Raw genomic sequence first — 18271 nt, 5'->3', positions numbered from 1 at the left:
TTCATCATTTTTTAATAAACCCACAACTAAAATAGTGGAGGTCTCTAACTCTGACACTTATCCAATATTTATTCTACTGCCGCTAATACTGGCACAGCAAAAGAGCCGGATTCTTCTACATTGGGTAAGATATAAGTTATTATTGCACTCTTTGTATAGCCTACCAGCCATTGTAAATTGTAAATGTATTTTAAATAAAGAAGAAATTATATAATTAGTATTAATTGAAATGTAGAAAATATGGTATGTGAGATATGTAAAAAACAACAACAACAACAACATGCTCAAAACTTGCTCAACAAAAGTCATTATTTTTCACAGTTTGAAAGGAAATAGAGTTTTGTTTCAAGGGCTGACATGTTGCTCAGCTGATATTGATGGATGGAAAGATGCAGTCACATTCAGCCACATGTTGAATGGGTCAGTGACTTTAATGGATGGACAGCTGAAAGACAGATGAGACAAACCCCTGGCAGATGTGAGGAACCGAGTAGAGCACTGCAGTAGAATCTAAGATGATGTGAAAGCGCTGGACTGGTGGAGTGGAGGGAGGGAGAGGAAGGAAATTTCACCCCTGATAAATGAAGATGAATGGTTGCTAATGTGCCTGGTTCACTGATGCATGAAGCAATCCACTGTACAGCGAGAACAGCATTCACCAGCTCTCCAATGAGCATTAGAAACCGACTTACTGTACGCACCATCTCGACTTTAGCTTTCAAATTCACTGCTTTGATCCAAGTTTATGCAGATTAATCAGTTCAATTTGATTTGAACTAAAAACTATTCCTTGCAGATGTTTTGACTGATAAAACAGAGGTTGGTGAAACTGCTGAAGATTGATTTAAGTCTTGAACCGACTGTGGCCTGAACATTCCCAGGAAGGTTTAGCACCACATGGGAAAAGGCTCCCTTTCTTGTGCTTTATTTGTGCCCCTAATAACAGCTCTCTAATATCTCAATTTAAAATAATGTAGAATTTAAAATAGCATATAACGGGAGAGAGAGACTCCTTTGCTTTTTTCCATAAGCTCCTGCTGGCCATAATTTCACACCTCTCAATATAGAGATAACATTTAACAGCAGGGAGTCAAGTCTTTGTGATGGACGGCTATTTTCACTACTCAACCTGAATCATTTTAGTTCTTCTTCAGTTGAAAGTTTTGTTAACCCCCACCTTAAAATATGACTGAACCAGTCCTACCTTAGCAAATGTTGCAGACAAGCTCTTGCTCTTTTCTAATGCAAGTCAGAAGAAGTTCTGTTTGTTTTGATAATTGTAAACACATTTATTATTTTATGCACACACACACGCACACACACACACACACATTCCAAATCTTTAAACAAGTCTCATTCCCAAATGAGCTTATTTTACATTACTAAGAGCACTGTTTTAAGAAAGGAATTCACTCATTTTTAATCACATTTTGTGTCATTTAACAAATAATAAAAAAATATTTCATTCCAGATGAGTTTATTCCAGCCCATGTAAGAACAATTTCAAATCAATGTTTACTGTGTTTTTACAGAAATTTACACTGTGGTTGACCAAACTTTCAGACAACGTGACATGATCAACTGCGAACGTATGCGAATCGGCAGTGATGCGACATGGTGTCTACCAATGGGATTAAAGATATCAACTCTTACAGTGGTCATTGTGAACCCCCCATTAAGATGATGAGGTGCCATTGAGTTGTTTTCAACAAAGCAGAGGCATTCAGAGCCAATGACAATTTGTTGGTGATGCAAACAGTTTGGACATTGTGTGAATCAGAGGTTAAAAAAAAAAAAAAAAAAAAAAAAAATATATATATATATATATATATATATATATATATATATATATATATATTTATTTATTTATTTATAACTGAAATACTGTTCAGTTTCTTGCACAGACCAATCATTTTGTGTCTTTACACATCAATGTACTGATATGAGCAACAGGGTTTATTTTGGTTTTGTTTGTGTATTTTTTTCTTTTTTTTTAATTGTATGTTTAAGCCGTGATTCCCATCCACTTACATTATAAGACTGATAGGCTGCAACGATTTGAGTTAAATATCTTGGTTTGTGTTCTGCTGAAGAAACAAAGACACCTACATATTGGATTCCCTGGGGGTAAGCAGATAAACATAACATTTTTATTTTTGGGTGAACTATCCCTTTAACCTAAGGCTGCCTGTTATCTCCATTGTTGATGTGCTGTAAGTAATGAACTGCTCGGAACCATCTGAAGTAAACAATCATCTCTTTTTTACTAGCATTAATAGAGAGGTTGTTGTTCCAGTACCAGGTTGCAAGCTGTCTCACCTCTTCCCTGAATCGCCATTTATAATGCTAATGAGTATGCAGACTTAATGATTGCTCTGATATTTGGTGATACACTTGTGGTATTACGAATGACTGTGGATCTTTACTGCCTCAAGGCTGTTGCTCCTGAGGTCTAGGAGGACAGAGTAATTTGCTTAGTCTAACTGCAGCAAGTTTGTTAGGGTCTAGGGAAAAACTGTGATCAATGCCGAGATGAAGTAAACATCAACAGTTTGACTTATGAGATTTTGTTGTCTAGGTAACAAAGTGCAATAAGGATGACAAATGCAATGCCATCATCCATGGAGTAATTGTGCCTGCAGGAATGTGCTTAGAGGTCCATTTTGGAAAGGGAGTCTTAATGTCTGCGGTGCCCATGCAGTCTCTTAAAACACTAGAATCACACAGTAACTAGAAATGCAGTGGGGCAAAAGTAATTTTGGCACTCGGATGATAGAGGTTGATTTCCAGCATGTGGACATGTCAGCCTAAATAATGTCTGCAAAATAAAATAAGATTACATTTTCTTTCAAATATTGCTTAATATTAGTAGAGGCATAACCTGTGTTAAAAGATTCAGCAGCGAATGGGTGCTTTAGTTGTTAAAACGTACTCTAAGGCACATGGACAGTATTTAAATATCCTGGTAACACTTTAGAATAGTTAATTCCTATTAGTTGCTTATTAGCATGCATATTACTAGATTATTAGCCATGTATTAGTGCTAATTAAGAACATATTAATGCCTAATTCTGCTTGACCTTATTCTACATCCCTAATCTTACCCAATACCTAAACCTAACAACTACCTTACTAACTATTAATAAGCAGCAAATTAAGAATTTATTGAGAGAAATGTTGTAGTTAATAGATAACAAGTGTTACCTATTCTAAAGTGTTACAAATATCCTTTATTGACCTGTTCTATTCAGCTACCACAGGCTCATAAATCACAGACATGTCCCATAGTTCAGCTGTGTACTCAATATGTATATAAAGTTTTGAAAAGAACATAACAGTCAGGGCTGTATGTTAACTTTTTTGCACATAGCACTAGTGCTACAGAGATTGAAGGTTTTGTAGCACAGGCAAAACAGTTGTAGCACAAGAACGTCTGTTATCATGTCTGAAAACAAACAAGTACTGAAAACAAGTAATGGAGTTCATCACTTAAACAAGCATTGATGTTCCATAGCACAAAAAATACAACCATCACAAAAAAAATGGATTTAGACTAAGTTTTTTTTCATTTGTTAAAAATGGAAAAGTGCAGAAACATAACACCTCTTACACCTTAACATTGCACATCAAACTAGAACAGACCTGTGGCAGGCAGACATCACTAAATAAAAACTCTAAATAAAACACTAAATTTGCAAACTAACCTGTACCATGACACTCCTCTATTAGACTAATGCTCTCAACAGTTATTTTTATTTTATTTTTTTACTTTAGTGCGTAGTGTGTTTTTCACAGATTTAGCATGTCTGCTGGTCACTCTTTTGTATTTGGTCTCCTGGCCCTTTTAGAAGAGGTCATATATTTAGCTGCTATACAACATTTGGATTAAATTCCTCTAAACAAGCTGTTGGTCAGCATCAAACCGAAATCACTATATACTTCAGTATTTTTATTTTTACTTTATTTTTTAAAGCAACTGTATTAAAGTTCATCAGTCAAGAGCAGCGAGTGATCTTTCTCTGTGTTTTGTTGTTTTATTTATATTGAAGGAATCGGTCACCCAAAATGAAAATTCTGTTGTCTGTCAATTATTTCCGTTTTTTATTTTTTATATCATCATTTACTCAGTCTGAAGTTGTTTTAAACCTGAATTCTTTTTTCTGTTGAATGTAAAAGTTAAGCTATTTTAAAGATGTAATCAAACATTTGCTGGTTCTTATGTGACTTCAATTATTCAATCTACTGTCAAACTGGGACCAGCTACTGTTTGGTTACCCAAATTCTTTGTGTTCAGCACAAGAAAGAAATTAATTTAGGTTTGGGACAACATGTGAGTGAGTAAATAATGTCAGAAATGTAATTTTTGTGTGAACTATTCCTTTAATGGCAAGCTCCTTTAAGAGCTGCACGCATCCGTTTCTCTTTAAATTGTTCACTTTTTTTCTTAGACATTAATATCTATGTTTATATGTAAACCTTCTGTTTTGACGGTATTAGATGCGAAATTGGTCAGACGCGAAAGACAACTTAGTTTATTCAGGAGCTGTTGCTCGTAGTTTGCGCGCTTCCGGTGTACGCGCTGAGAAAAAGCGCACGTGTGAACAGCGCGTGAATGAAATGTTTAACCTTTGAAACAGATGCAAATAATGTACGTACTTTTGTGATTGTGAATAAGTGCTGTGTCCTCTGATCGTAACTCTACTTCTGAGTTAACATTAGACAATGGTGTATGTCGCCTTACAAGGCTACAGTAGCCTATATTGAAACGGAGGCGCCAGAACTTCATCTGATAGAATGTGCGCTTTAGCACGATACTGTGATATTTCTTCAAAAGTAGATCGTGGGGACATTTTAATCGTCCACGGTAAAAAAATAAAAAAATAATAATAATAATTTCACACACACCTAACTTCCAAGTAGGCTGTAATAAATCTCACACACACAAACAAGCACAACGAAATCACTTCACCCTATTAAGTGGCTGTGTTATGGACATGCAAATATACATGTCATATATATATATATATATATATATATATATATATATATATATATATATATATATATATATATATATATATATATATATATATATATATATATATATATATATATATGTGACACATATGTCGCACTGTACAGCCCTTCAGTGTCTGATTCTCTCTGAGTTTGAGTACTGTGTGTTGAGTTTAAAAGCATTGTTCATCCAAACAAGTAAATTCTATTGTGATTTATTGAACTTCATGTCATTTCAAAGTGTTGCTTTGGAACAGTTATAAAAAAAATGAAATATTTATCAGGATATTTAATTTGTGTTCCACAGGAGAAAGAATGTCATACTGGTTTGGATAGACATGATGGAGGGTACACATCATTATTTACTTACTCTCAAGTTGTTCCAGACATATGTGAATTTTTTTTCTTAAAAAGAAGATATTTTGAAGAATATGGGTAACCAAAAAGGGTCTGGGCCCCATATAGTAAGTCAATGGGAACCATCATATGTTTGGTTACCAATGTTCTTCAAAATGTCTTATATGTTCAGCAGAAATGCATAGAGGTTTGATGTAAATGATGACAGAATTTATTTAGTTATTTTTATTTTATTTTTATTTTATTTATTTGATTTATTTGAATCAATTAAGGTTGATTGTTTGGAATTTACACACATATGCAAAAATAATTGTTATTTTCATTTATTATAAAAAGCATTAATATTATTATAAATAAAAAAGAAAATACATTGCTCTCATGAGATTTGTTATCTCAAAGGATAAACGGTAGGGGTTAAATTGACATATACTCTATATAGGGACAAATGTATTTTAAAGGTCAATATCGCTCATGCCTCAAACACACACACAGATGGGTCACCTCCATAGTCACAGGGTCATCAATAACTGTCACTACCGTAATTGGCCATCATCATACTCTTTGTAGAGGAGATGAAGTGCTTGTTCGATATGGTTACATTCCATTTACTCTCCAATTTCAACAGCAAAAAGATGTTGCACACAGAACCTCACCACACAAGACCTAAGCATAGCACCATTACTTTATGCATCATTTCTGAACTATAAGACATTTTGAAGGATTATATGTTCCATTATTTAAGCTCGCCGAAGTGCTACAATTCTTTATTCCACCACCACCTCTCAAGCTCACATACACCCTAAATGTACCATCATTTCATGGTGGCTTGAGGGGATGAAAATGAAAACATCATTGACATTAGGCTGAACCAATCCTCCCACTTCCTCACATAAGTTCATTAGTCCATACCAGACACAGATGGAAAATGGCTACTGAATGAAAGGTGGATTGTTCAAATAACAGGTGAAGATTAATGGAATTCAGAATACACACATTGCATGGTGCCGCAAGGTGCCCTTCATATGCAACATTGCAGTGATTACAGAATTGCAATTACAGTGCAAATGCAGCGCATTTTCATTAATCCCCCTAGCTCTATTCTGGTCATTTCTCTTTGCTATTGCCAAGACACAAAGCAGTTACCACTATGATTGGATTTGCCTTTATCATGCTATCATACTAAAACAGTTGTGATGTTTATGTGATGCCAGCAATAATGCAATAGTAATCCTTTCTTCAGATAACAGTATTTCGGATGGGATCAGAGGGACACCAGGACATTGATCTGGCCATTCTAACAGCTCTTCTGAAAGGTAATATTTGTACACTTTTTTTGGATACTCATATGTATCTAAGGGGTCTGCAGTGGTACAGCAGGGGATTCGCTCATATATCATTTCAATTTAATCAGATTTGTGTGTGTGTGTGGGGGGGGGGGGGATGGTGGGGGTCAAATAGAAATACAGCTAAAATTCATGAAGTTTAGATAAATATTCAATTGTCTCCCCCATATACATTCAAGTACATAACTACAGTCGTGGCCAAAAGTTTTGAGAATTACATAAATATTAGTTTTCAAAAAGTTTGCTGCTAAACTGCTTTTAGATCTTTGTTTCAGTTGTTTCTGTGATGTACTGAAATATAATTACAAGCACTTCATACGTTTCAAAGGTTTTTATCGACAATTAGATGACATTTATGCAAAGAGTCAGTATTTGCAGTGTTGGCCCTTCTTTTTCAGGACCTCTGCAATTCGACTGGGCATGCTCTCAATCAACTTCTGGGCCAAATCCTGACTGATAGCATCCCATTCTTTCATAATCACTTCGTGGAGTTTGTCAGAATTAGTGGGTTTTTGTTTGTCCACCCGCCTCTTGAGGATTGACCACAAGTTCTCAATGGGATTAAGATCTGGGGAGTTTTCAGGCCATGGACCCAAAATTTTAACATTCTGGTCCCCGAGCCACTTAGTTATCACTTTTGCCTTATGGCACGGTGCTCCATCGTGCTGGAAAATGCATTGTTCTTCACCAAACTGTTGTTGGATTGTTGGAAGAAGTTGCTGTTGGAGGGTGTTTTGGTACCATTCTTTATTCATGATTGTGTTTTTTGGGCAGAATTGTGAGTGAGCCCACTCCCTTGGATGGGAAGCAACCCCACACATGAATGGTGTCAGGATGCTTTACTGTTGGCATGACACAGGACTGATGGTAGCGCTCACCTTTTCTTCTCCGGACAAGCCTTTTTCCAGATGCCCCAAACAATCAGAAAGGGGCTTCATCGGAGAATATGACTTTGCCCCAGTCCTCAGCAGTCCATTCACTATACTTTCTGCAGAAGATCAATCTGTCCCTGATGTTTTTTTTTGGAGAGAAGTGGCTTCTTTGCTGCCCTTCTTGACACCAGGCCATCTTCCAAAAGTCTTCGCCTCACTGTGCGTGCAGATGCGCTCACACCTGCCTGCTGCCATTCCTGAGCAAGCTCTGCACTGGTGGTACTCCGATCCCGCAGATGAATCCTCTTTAGGAGACCATCCTGGCCCTTGCTGGACTTTCTTGGACGTCCTGAAGCCTTCAAGAATTTACCTCTTTCCTTGAAGTTCTTGATGATCATATAAATTGTTGATTTAGGTGCAATCCTAGTAGCCACAATATCCTTGCCTGTGAAGCCATTTTTATGCAACGCAATGATGGCTGCATGCGTTTCTTTGCAGGTCACCATGGTTAACAATGGAAGAACAATGATTTCAAGCATCACCCTCCTTTTAACATGTCAAGTCTGCCATTCTAACCCAATCAGCCTGACATAATGATCTCCAGCCTTGTGCTCGTCAACATTCTCACCTGAGTTAACAAGACGATTACTGAAATGATCTCAGTAGGTCCTTTAATGACAGCAATGAAATGCAGTGGAAAGTTTTTTTGGGGATTAAGTTCATTTTTATGGCAAAGAAGGACTATGAAATTCATCTGATCACTCTTCATAACATTCTGGAGTATATGCAAATTGCTATTCTAAAAACTTAAGCAGAAACCTTTCCAATTTCCAATATTTATGTAATTCTCAAAACTTTTGGCCACGACTGTACACTGATATTGATATTGAATAAAAAGTTTAAATATGATGTCAGTTTAATTTTTACAGTACGTAAAAGGGTGCCTGCTCTATCTGTCTATCCAACATGTGATCAATGGCCTGAAAATGTTTGAGGGCCCCTGGTTTAAGTAGTGATTCCTGGTTGTAAAATTATGATGAGGGCTCTCTCAAAACATCTCAAACTGTTTCCAAGTCAAGAGTTTCCTCCAGGTTCTGTCTGTCAAAACATACATAAAACTATGAGTATTATTCCCCATCAGTGAAATAATACTCCCTGATAAATCCCAGAACAGAGATTTTTCTGATCACACACTAACTTCCGTTTTACCACCCACCAACTTTTAAGTGCCTGCAATTGTCAGGTTAACATTACATTTAACACTGAAAGGAGTGAGTAAAGTGCACGCTCTACTGGCTATGCTTCTAAAGACCCACTTTTAAACCCATATCAAAAGATGGGATTCCAGTGAAGCCTTTGCTTCAAGAGCTCCATGTGTTGCTCTGAAAGCCAGCAGCATGGCTCTTGCATAATTCATATACTGTGCAGCACATCTAAAGAAAGATTTACCCATACAGTTCCCAGCTCTCTTCTTTCCCTTAATGACTGTATAAGGGATGTATATCATTTGGTAAATAGTAAAAAAGAACAAAATATGTAGCATTTTTGAGTTTTCACAGGCAGTTAACACCACTGAAGGCAGTGACAGTTTCCCTGTTCTGAAGGAGATCCCCATTACATGTTAACCTAATAAATTACACATACATATATAATTTATTATTTTTAATAATTTTTTGTGTTTTCAAGTTGTCTTTAAGATTCCAATCTAGGCCATAGTTATATCACTTATGCTATCATGTTTTTTTAAATGCTTGTTATCTTAAGTGTAATTATTCACTATAGCAAGCTAAGTGAATAATTTGTTTGCAGATTTAGTTTGAGTCTATGATATGCAAATGACTGAAGACGTGCAATTTTATATCATGCTTTTGTCAGTAGCTCTGTCTTAGCCATGCAAAAAGGGTTACACATTTTTTTCACTGAACACTCTTGTGAATGTCTGAAAAATAGAAAAAGTGTCAGGATTTATGATGTAGTGTGAAATTAAAGCAAGAACATAAAACTAACCTCTGCTTGAGTTAAAGCAACAAAAAAAGCAATTAAAGCTCATCTTCAGAGAATTTATACATAATTATGTGACCACTCTCTATGGTTACAGCGCCTTCCTGTTGCAGAGGACTTGTTTCATCAACACATCAATACAGTAACAGTATACATTATGAACTACATAAGCACAGGGTGCCCCACATGGCCATTTCCAAGTATTCCAGACCTCCATGTCCCATAAATGGAGTCGGTCAGGATATTTTTGAGCACTTAACTGAGATTATGCAAATATGGTTTAATACATGGCAACACCTAGACAAGACATGGAGGTGTCTATTTAATAAACTGTGTCTGGAAAGATTACCCTCATAAAAGAAAATGTAGAAGCACCAGGCCAGAATGAGTAAAGACAAATGTCCTGCTGCTCAGGGGGAAGGTTTATTAGCTTGAAGCAGGAGCGGAGCAAAGTGCCAGAGACACTGGAGAGTGCTTTCCTCTGTGATTTATCTCTAGAATCAGCTTTTTTAAAAGGCATAACGCTATGCATTGTAATGATGTGAGAGCCGGGTTTTTTTTGGATTCTCCACTGTGCGAGGCACTTGTAAATCAATGGGAGTTGAGGGTGTTTAAGCATGCCAGTGATTTTAAAGACATCAGACTGTAACATTAGTAATGTTTAATAGGCATTTAGCTACACACTGCATCCATCATTGTATATGTTCTCGTTAACATATTCCCCAGGGCTTTTAAGGATGATTTTTTTTTAAAGCAAGTGAACTAACCTTAATTATGTGCCCTTTTGCTTGTCTGTCTAGGGGCCAATGCATCAGCTCCAGATCAGCTGAGCCTTGCTTTGGCCTGGAACAGAGTTGACATCGCTCGAAGCCAGATCTTCATTTATGGACAGCAGTGGCCTGTAGGCAATATCCACTCATGCCAACTCTGTAATTTAGATATAGATACAGAGATACTTTATTGATTGCAGAGGGGATGAGGAGCACTTCTGTGCAACTCTGACTCTAATTAAACACAGTAGATGCTAATGATGGCAGGCTGCATTTTAACCAGATTAAAATTCATGACATCGATTAATTGCCTTGCAGCTGTATGCTTGTTTTATTGTGCGCTGGTAATGTGTGTTCTGGAGCTCTAAGTTGTGTTCATGTGTGGTTAGGTGGGCTCTCTAGAGCAGTCTATGCTGGACGCACTGGTGTTTGACAGAGTGGACTTTGTGAAGCTGTTGATTGAGAATGGAGTGAGCATGCACCGCTTCCTGACACTGTCCAGACTTGAAGAGCTCTATAATACGGTAATATAGCTATGTCAGATTTAAATGAGATTTTGAATCCTTTTGGGTCCCAATGTACTGTACATCTGTTTCCCCATACATACTGTACAATACCATTCAAAAGTAAAAAAAACGTTTTATTCATCAAATAATAAAAAAATGACTGAAATTACTAACATTTTAAAATATACTGAAATAGAAAAAGAGTTAGTTAAAATTGTGATATTATTTGACAGTTACAGTTTTACTGTATTTTTTATCAAAAAAAATCTTGACAGACCTTTGAAAAGGAGTTTGTGTGTGTGTGTGTGTGTGTGTGTGTGTGTGTGTGTGTGTGTGTTTGTAAATATGTATAATGATCTTAAATTAAAATATAGGTTTATTCACTGAAAAAAAAATGTTGGCATTCAATCCAAATATGCTACATGTGCTACATTTAAAAAATATGTCATGCAACTTAAAATTGGTTGGATAGTAATATTTAAAGGTGATATCAGGTACATTTAGCTTCATAAAAGTATAGTTTGCCCAGAACATTGTGGCATTATTAGCTCACCCTCATGTTTTTGGGCGAACAATCCCTATGAAGGAACAACCTCACATGTTCTTATTTGTCTTTAAATTGTTATTTGTAGTTTGATGTAATTGATAGTGAAAGGTTATATTTGTTTCTGTTTGTCTTAAATAGAGGCATGGTCCATCCAACACCTTGTACCACCTTGTCAGAGATGTAAAAAAGGTAAGAATTCACTGTGCATGCAGCTGTGTGTGTGTGTGTGTGTGTGTGTGTGTGTGTTTCTGTATGCACGTGTATGCATGAGTGTGAGTGGATTTCAGAGTGTGAATGTAAGTGGTAGATTAGTCTAAGATTTCTGTTGCATTCAGTATTTAGCAAAGGTGTCTTTCCTGCTTCTTAGCCTGACAAAGAGATTTGGCCAATTAGTTGCTTTTTTTCTGTCTGTGTCCTCTCCTTCTTGTTTCAGTGATTTTCTGACTATTAAACAGTCAGAACAATGGGTTTGTTGCTTCTCAAGTCACTTGTGTATATATGGTTCGTTTTTCTTATTCCTAAGTGCATTTTCAAGACATAATGGGGCACATGATTGCCTTCTTTTTGCACTCTGGTGATTTTCGCAGTCTTCTTGTAGTGACCTTTGTGCATAAACTGCTAATTCTCCTTTTAAAAGACTTAATGCAGATACACCATGAGTCTAGTCTTCTCTTTGTCCAAAAAAATGACTTTTTGCAATTCGAAGGCACAAACCTTCTCTGTATTATCGTCACATCAACTCTTGCACAAATGAAATGCAGCATCACCTGTGATTCGGATCATCAGCTAGTTGAAGCATTTTGTGGCATTTGCTGAGGTAGAAGTAATTAGCCCAGATTAGAGGATCTATGGTGGCTCTGCGTTGGTAATTACAGAACCAGAGTAGAGCCTAGTTATCATAGTCTGAAGGCAGGATGTGGGATGTAATTTTGCTAAAAGGGATTTGGCCCGTAGATCAAATGAAAGGAGGAATCTTAGGACTTCATGTTTGCTTCATGTTGTTAAGTCTTACAATTAAAATTTAAACACCCTGATAAGAAGTCTCTAATTAGAAAAGCTCACTAACATCGTCATAAATGTAAAGGTGAGTCAAATCAATCAATTAGCAACTGAGGCATCACTCCTTATCACTTCCCCCTGCTCTTTCTTTGTCCTGCCCATTATTGGATCCATTCTCTCGTTTTCGCTCACTTTCTCTCTGCAACACACTTACTCTCTATTGTTTTTGTTTTTGTAGAGAGGTTCATTGTTTTCACAGTCAGTTCAATATAGCACCAAACCCTGATTCTAGACTTGCTTGGTCTCAGTGGGATGTTTGTCCCTTTAATATGATTCTGTCTCACTGACCTTGTGTGTTCTTTCCAAGCAAGAATATCCAGGGTTCAGTTGGATCTACCTCAAGGTGAATCAGACAATCTTCTTCAATTATCTTGATTCCCTCCAGCAATATGTCAGTGTGTTTGTGGAGTGAGAGTGTATGGGTGTGTATGTAGTCGAGCTTGTGGTTGGTTGGTGACCTTACGGTTTGTTTGTAATTTCATAGCCATAACTGTTGGCACAGGTTTAGTGTTACCATGAGTAACCTTTTTGTCTTCAGGGTAACCTGCCCCCTGACTACCGCATCAGCCTGATTGACATCGGATTGGTAATTGAATACCTCATGGGTGGAGCCTATCGCTGCAATTACACCAGGAAGAGATTTCGGACCCTATATCACAACCTTTTTGGACCCAAAAGAGTATGTTATTTTAAAAAAAATGGCATGTAGCTTTAAAAGGGCATCGTACTAAGATTTCAAGAATGAATTTGTAAAAAAAGACGCCTTGTTAGCACAATGCTCTATAGCAGGGGACCTTGAGATCCACTTTCCTGCGGTGTGTTTAAAGTGGATCTCAAGGTCCAGAGTTGAGGACCCCTGCTCTACAGGAATGACTGAGAGAGACTGCCTTGGCTGAAAGATTGAAAATCAGTTTCAGAAGATTGGCGTCAATAAGTTTATTTAGTAAAAAAAAAAAATTCTCAGCAAAGATGCATTAAAGTAACAATACTTACAAACCAAAAATATTCTATTTCAAATAAATGCTATTCTTATGAACTTTCTTTCCTCAAAAAATGTAAAGCATAAAAAATAGTAAGCAAATGTGATAATAATAAGAAATATTTCTTAAGCACCAAATCAGCATAGAATGACTCGAATGGTAATGTAATATAGAATATAGTCGTAACATTTTATGAATGCTTTTGGAATGGTAAGAGCATAACATGATCATAATTTTGAACTTTTGACTTCTAATGTTGCTTTATTCTTTTATTTTATTATTGTATTCTCATAAAAGGCCTATTAAAAGATTCTCAAAATATTATCAATATCATGAAAATCTGTATTATTATGTTAATGTGCCATTAAAACAGCTTTGTAGCTGAGTGATGACCCATAGAAATATATTCACTTCTAAATAACACAATAAAAAAAATGTATACTTGCTTTTCAAACACTAGATTATTCCCTAAATGGAAAACATTTTTCTAAAGGAAGTTTGTAATGTGTTTTGCGCAGGTTTTATTCATTTTTTTGTTTTGTTTTTTATCGGCATGACCCACCTGGGAAAAAATATTTCCCATCAGAGCTGCCGCAGAGAGCTGGCATATGGAACTAACACAAACTAGATACTCAGTGCAGAGCAAATTTCCATATAGCGGCTCTTCAGCTGTGCAGAGTAAACAGGACTCAAGATAAATTCTCAAGCCACTGACACCTGGATGATATCTATTTTTCTCACATATTTTCAGGCATCAAAGTCACACATCTTCTCGACCCTCTGACACAGATTTCAGGGGATGTCAGGACATTAAACATTGCTGCTCCATCATGCCAATGTCATGGGAGTGTTTTGTCTGTAATAGTAGATTGCTAATACATGATATGTGTCTTAGAGTGTGTATTTATGAATCTATTCATCAGAATCAGAATCAGAATGAGCTTTATTGCCAGGTATGTTTACACATACGAGGAATTTGTTTTCGTGACAGAAGCTCCGCAGTACAACAGAATGACAGCGACAGAACATAAAACACATAATAAAAGAATATAAAAATACAAATAAGTAGATAAGGAATAACAATATACAAATTGACAATTGTAGGCAGGTATATTACAAAAATGCAGTTATGTATGTACATGTATATTATGTGCAAAATTTAAGTGTATACTAAGTATGTGTGTTAGATAAATTAAGTGTATGTGTATATAAATATAAAGTGTAGTGTGTTCAGTATGTTCAGTGTGTATCAGCTGTTCAATATTGTAAGTGCATTTTATCTAACATGCACATATGCACATGCATCATTCTACATATGCCACTATATAGGCTTGAAATAGATCAGACATCTGTGGTGCCACCAGAGAGATGCTCTAAATTTATCATTGCATAGCATAAAGAATCCTAACTACTCATTAAACATGCCACGTTTTTACATGTGTACTGGAAGGATGGTGAAACGATTTGGAAAATGCATAAATCAAATCTAACATGTCTTTTTATTTTTGTCCTGTATGTGTTTTTATTTGTGTGTGTGTGTGTTGTAGCCAAAAGCCCTGAAGCTGCTTGGAATGGAGGTGAGATTTATTTCTTAATTTTGTGTATCCCACTGCTTTCCAATAAAATCCCCACTGCGTTTCATTGAAATTCTTTAAGCTTTGCTTTGATATGGAGGTTTGGATTCAAGTAATGAAGGTTCCCAATGAAAATGCTCCTTGTATAGGCTTGTTCAGAGGTTTTTATGAAAACAATTCAAATACTATAATCACCTGCAATTATCTTACTTTGTATTTACTGTTCCTCTTACTATTTATTACCAAATTCAGGATATAAATTATAAGTAATTTATTGTCCTATTTTGCTATTTTAATATTGATATGTATTTATTTAATAATAAATATATATCATATTTAATAACTAGATAGGTAGATTGTCAGATAGATGAATGCAATAATTATATTTATAGTAAATCAATAATAATAATAATAATAATGTTGTTGTAACAATTAATCGAATTTTATTATTTTATAAAGAACTTTTATAAAATATTTTATAAAGAATTTTTTTTATTTTTTATCTCTACCATATAGGATGACATGCCCATTAGGCGCGGACGTCAGAAGACCACAAAGAAGCGAGAAGAGGAAGTAGACATTGACCTGGATGACCCAGAAATCAATCACTTCCCTTTCCCGTTCCATGAGCTGATGGTTTGGGCAGTGCTGATGAAACGGCAGAAGATGGCTCTGTTCTTCTGGCAGCATGGCGAGGAGGCTATGGCTAAAGCGCTGGTGGCCTGTAAGCTCTGTAAGGCAATGGCCCACGAAGCATCTGAGAACGACATGGTAGATGACATTTCACAAGAGCTCAATCAAAACTCAAGGTATGAATGTAAAGATGTGTAATGACCTAGTTACAGTACCTCAAGAATGAGCATTTGAATGAGGATTTCATCTCCATGTTCCCATTGCTGTTGAGTAAACAACTGTTGGGTGAGGAAGTTTGGGGAGACCATCTGTTATGTGCCAAACTGGCATCCCATCAAAGACACAGTGACTGACCACAAAGACTCATCCAAAATTTGTAAAAGACTAATGTACACACTTTCCTCTTAGTGATGGTATTTTTGCATACCTAAAACAAGCTGTTGTTTTTTGTGTAGCGATGGTCTTGTGTGTTTTTGTGTGCATATAATTGTGTCTGTGGCACAGATTTTTCTGTTTTCTTTTTTTTTATCCATCAGGGAGTTTGGTCAGCTGGCTGTTGAGCTGCTCGATCAGTCGTATAAGCAGGATGAACAGATGGCCATGAAGCTGTTAACCTACGAGCTGAAGAACTGGAGTAATGCCACCTGTCTGCAGCTGGCAGTGGCTGCCAAGCACAGGGACTTCATCGCCCACACGTGTAGCCAGATGCTTCTCACTGACATGTGGATGGGACGTCTGCGTATGCGCAAGAACTCTGGCCTAAAGGTCAGATTTGGGAGATTTGTATTTACCATGTCCTCATCAACATTAGGCCAGCAACTGCTGTTTCAGCAATAGGTTTCTGAATCTCTAGTCTAATTATCAAATTAAACTGACAAATTAAAAATAAATACAGCCACTCCAAATGTTTAAACATGAACAGTCAAAGCTTTAACTTTGACACATTGTTAGACATACAGTATACAGTATATATCAGTCCCTAATAAAAGCTGTGCAGGGCTTCTCCTTGAGTTTCTCTCCCTTTCTGCATGGTTTATTTCTGCCTTTGGTTCAGACCTCAGTGGGGATATTGGTGTTTCATATCTCACAGGTATTTCATCATCGCAAGCATTCTGTGACTGTAGGAGCTGGTCTACCGATTTCTAAATAATGAAAAGTAAGTGGATTTTTCTTCTAAAATCTGTTTGTTTGCTTTGTCTGCCAGGTTATCTTAGGCCTGCTTCTGCCCCCCTCCATATTGAGTCTTGAGTTAAAAAATAAGGACGAGATGTCGTACATGCCACAGGATCAGGACACCTACCTGCAGGAGAAGGATGTGGATGAACCTGAGAAACAAGCTAAGGAGAAAGAGGAGGATGACATGGAGTTCACAGTAAGATCTTACTGTGAGACGCAGTACAACTCCGTGGTGAGAGCATCCACCTTAGCCTCGTTTCGTAGCTTGTAGACAAGCACACACGTACCACGTCCACACATACTCACACTTAGGCACATGCTCTGTGAAGGTCCTGCCCTCAATTTGGCCTCTCAAATATGCTTCCGTTTTTTATTTAGTTTTTGTTCCTCGAGTCCGTGGTTCCTCTTCTTAGAGATCTGTACCAACCCTGCCGTTTTTCTGACCTCCCCACCCTACACCCTTCTCCCACTTCGCCCTTTTTTTTTGTTCCTCGTTGTCAAAGGAAAGACGCGTGGTTGTGGAGTTGTAGCGTGTCTCCGTCTGCCTCTGTCCTTGTCTCCTCTCTGTTTCTTTTCTTTTAGCGAAGGTCTCGTCTGAAGTACGGTACTGTGACTGAATGCTGCCTGTGTTATTATCATTCTTGCATATACCACACCATTGTGCATGTTGAAGGCTTGTTTTGCGTTATGTTAGCAGCCTTGATCTGACATCTCCTTCACAACCTTCATTTTTAAGTTGAACCAGAAGTGCCTTCTTACTTTCACACAAAACTGCACGAAAATTGTTGTTTAGTCTTCCATTGTGAGCTATTAAGTGTTGATCTAAAGCAGTGGCTCTTGAACTGTTTCAGTTGGCGGACCACTTAAACAGCCCCAAATATGGGGGTGGGTGGAAACAGCAACTACTTCAAAGTAATTTCTTAAAGTTTTGATTAGTGTAGCCTTAATTTTTTACCCATATCTTCACATTTTTTCCATTTTTACAGATCCATAATTTTGTTATTTTGTTGAAATAACCATACTGCTGTGTTTAGCTAATCAGCACAAATGAGCCGTGTTTGCTAACAAAGAAGTTGAACTCAACAATTATACTACCATTCAGAAGCTTGGAAACTCTAAGACTTTGTTCACCATTGTAGCATTTATTGTATCAAGGTACAATCAAAAAACCATTATATTGTAAAATGTTGCTATTGTTTGAAATGGTTTCTCTTTTAAATAAAATATCAATTTTAATTGTTTTCAGTAGCAATTACTCCTAAGTATTCTTTAAGAGATGCTTCTAATGTATTAATTTGGTAATGGGAAAACTTTTCTTATTATTAGTTCTGTCTAAAATTATTGTGCTGCTTAATGAAGTGTTTAAATGGCAGAACAGTGTCTTTTTTAGTTGCTGAACTACTGAGTACACTTGGATTTCTTGCCACTGTCACTGTA

The 18271-nt window shown here is 36.7% G+C and overlaps 1 protein-coding gene across 5 annotated transcripts in view; it reads left to right on the top strand.

Moving 5' to 3' along the window:
* The window catches only part of LOC132139774 (transient receptor potential cation channel subfamily M member 3-like), a 125059-nt gene that overhangs the window by 93977 nt on the left and 12811 nt on the right, over positions 1 to 18271 (top strand). For 3 of the 5 annotated variants that reach the window (XM_059548380.1, XM_059548386.1, XM_059548382.1), the window contains exons 9-17: positions 6614 to 6686; positions 10390 to 10490; positions 10749 to 10883; positions 11551 to 11601; positions 13010 to 13150; positions 14999 to 15028; positions 15542 to 15834; positions 16195 to 16423; positions 16863 to 17066. In XM_059548380.1, the coding sequence (XP_059404363.1) occupies positions 6614 to 6686; positions 10390 to 10490; positions 10749 to 10883; positions 11551 to 11601; positions 13010 to 13150; positions 14999 to 15028; positions 15542 to 15834; positions 16195 to 16423; positions 16863 to 17066 (1257 nt within the window). The remainder of the gene's footprint in view (positions 1 to 6613; positions 6687 to 10389; positions 10491 to 10748; positions 10884 to 11550; positions 11602 to 13009; positions 13151 to 14998; positions 15029 to 15541; positions 15835 to 16194; positions 16424 to 16862; positions 17067 to 18271) is intronic. The other 2 variants (XM_059548381.1, XM_059548383.1) reach the window with 1 other exon arrangement.

Source organism: Carassius carassius, chromosome 4 (assembly GCF_963082965.1).
Source record: "Carassius carassius chromosome 4, fCarCar2.1, whole genome shotgun sequence".
NCBI classification, from domain to species: Eukaryota; Metazoa; Chordata; class Actinopteri; order Cypriniformes; family Cyprinidae; genus Carassius; species Carassius carassius.
Note: the sequence above shows the minus strand (reverse complement) of the source record. Positions and strands in the feature narration are given on the sequence as shown.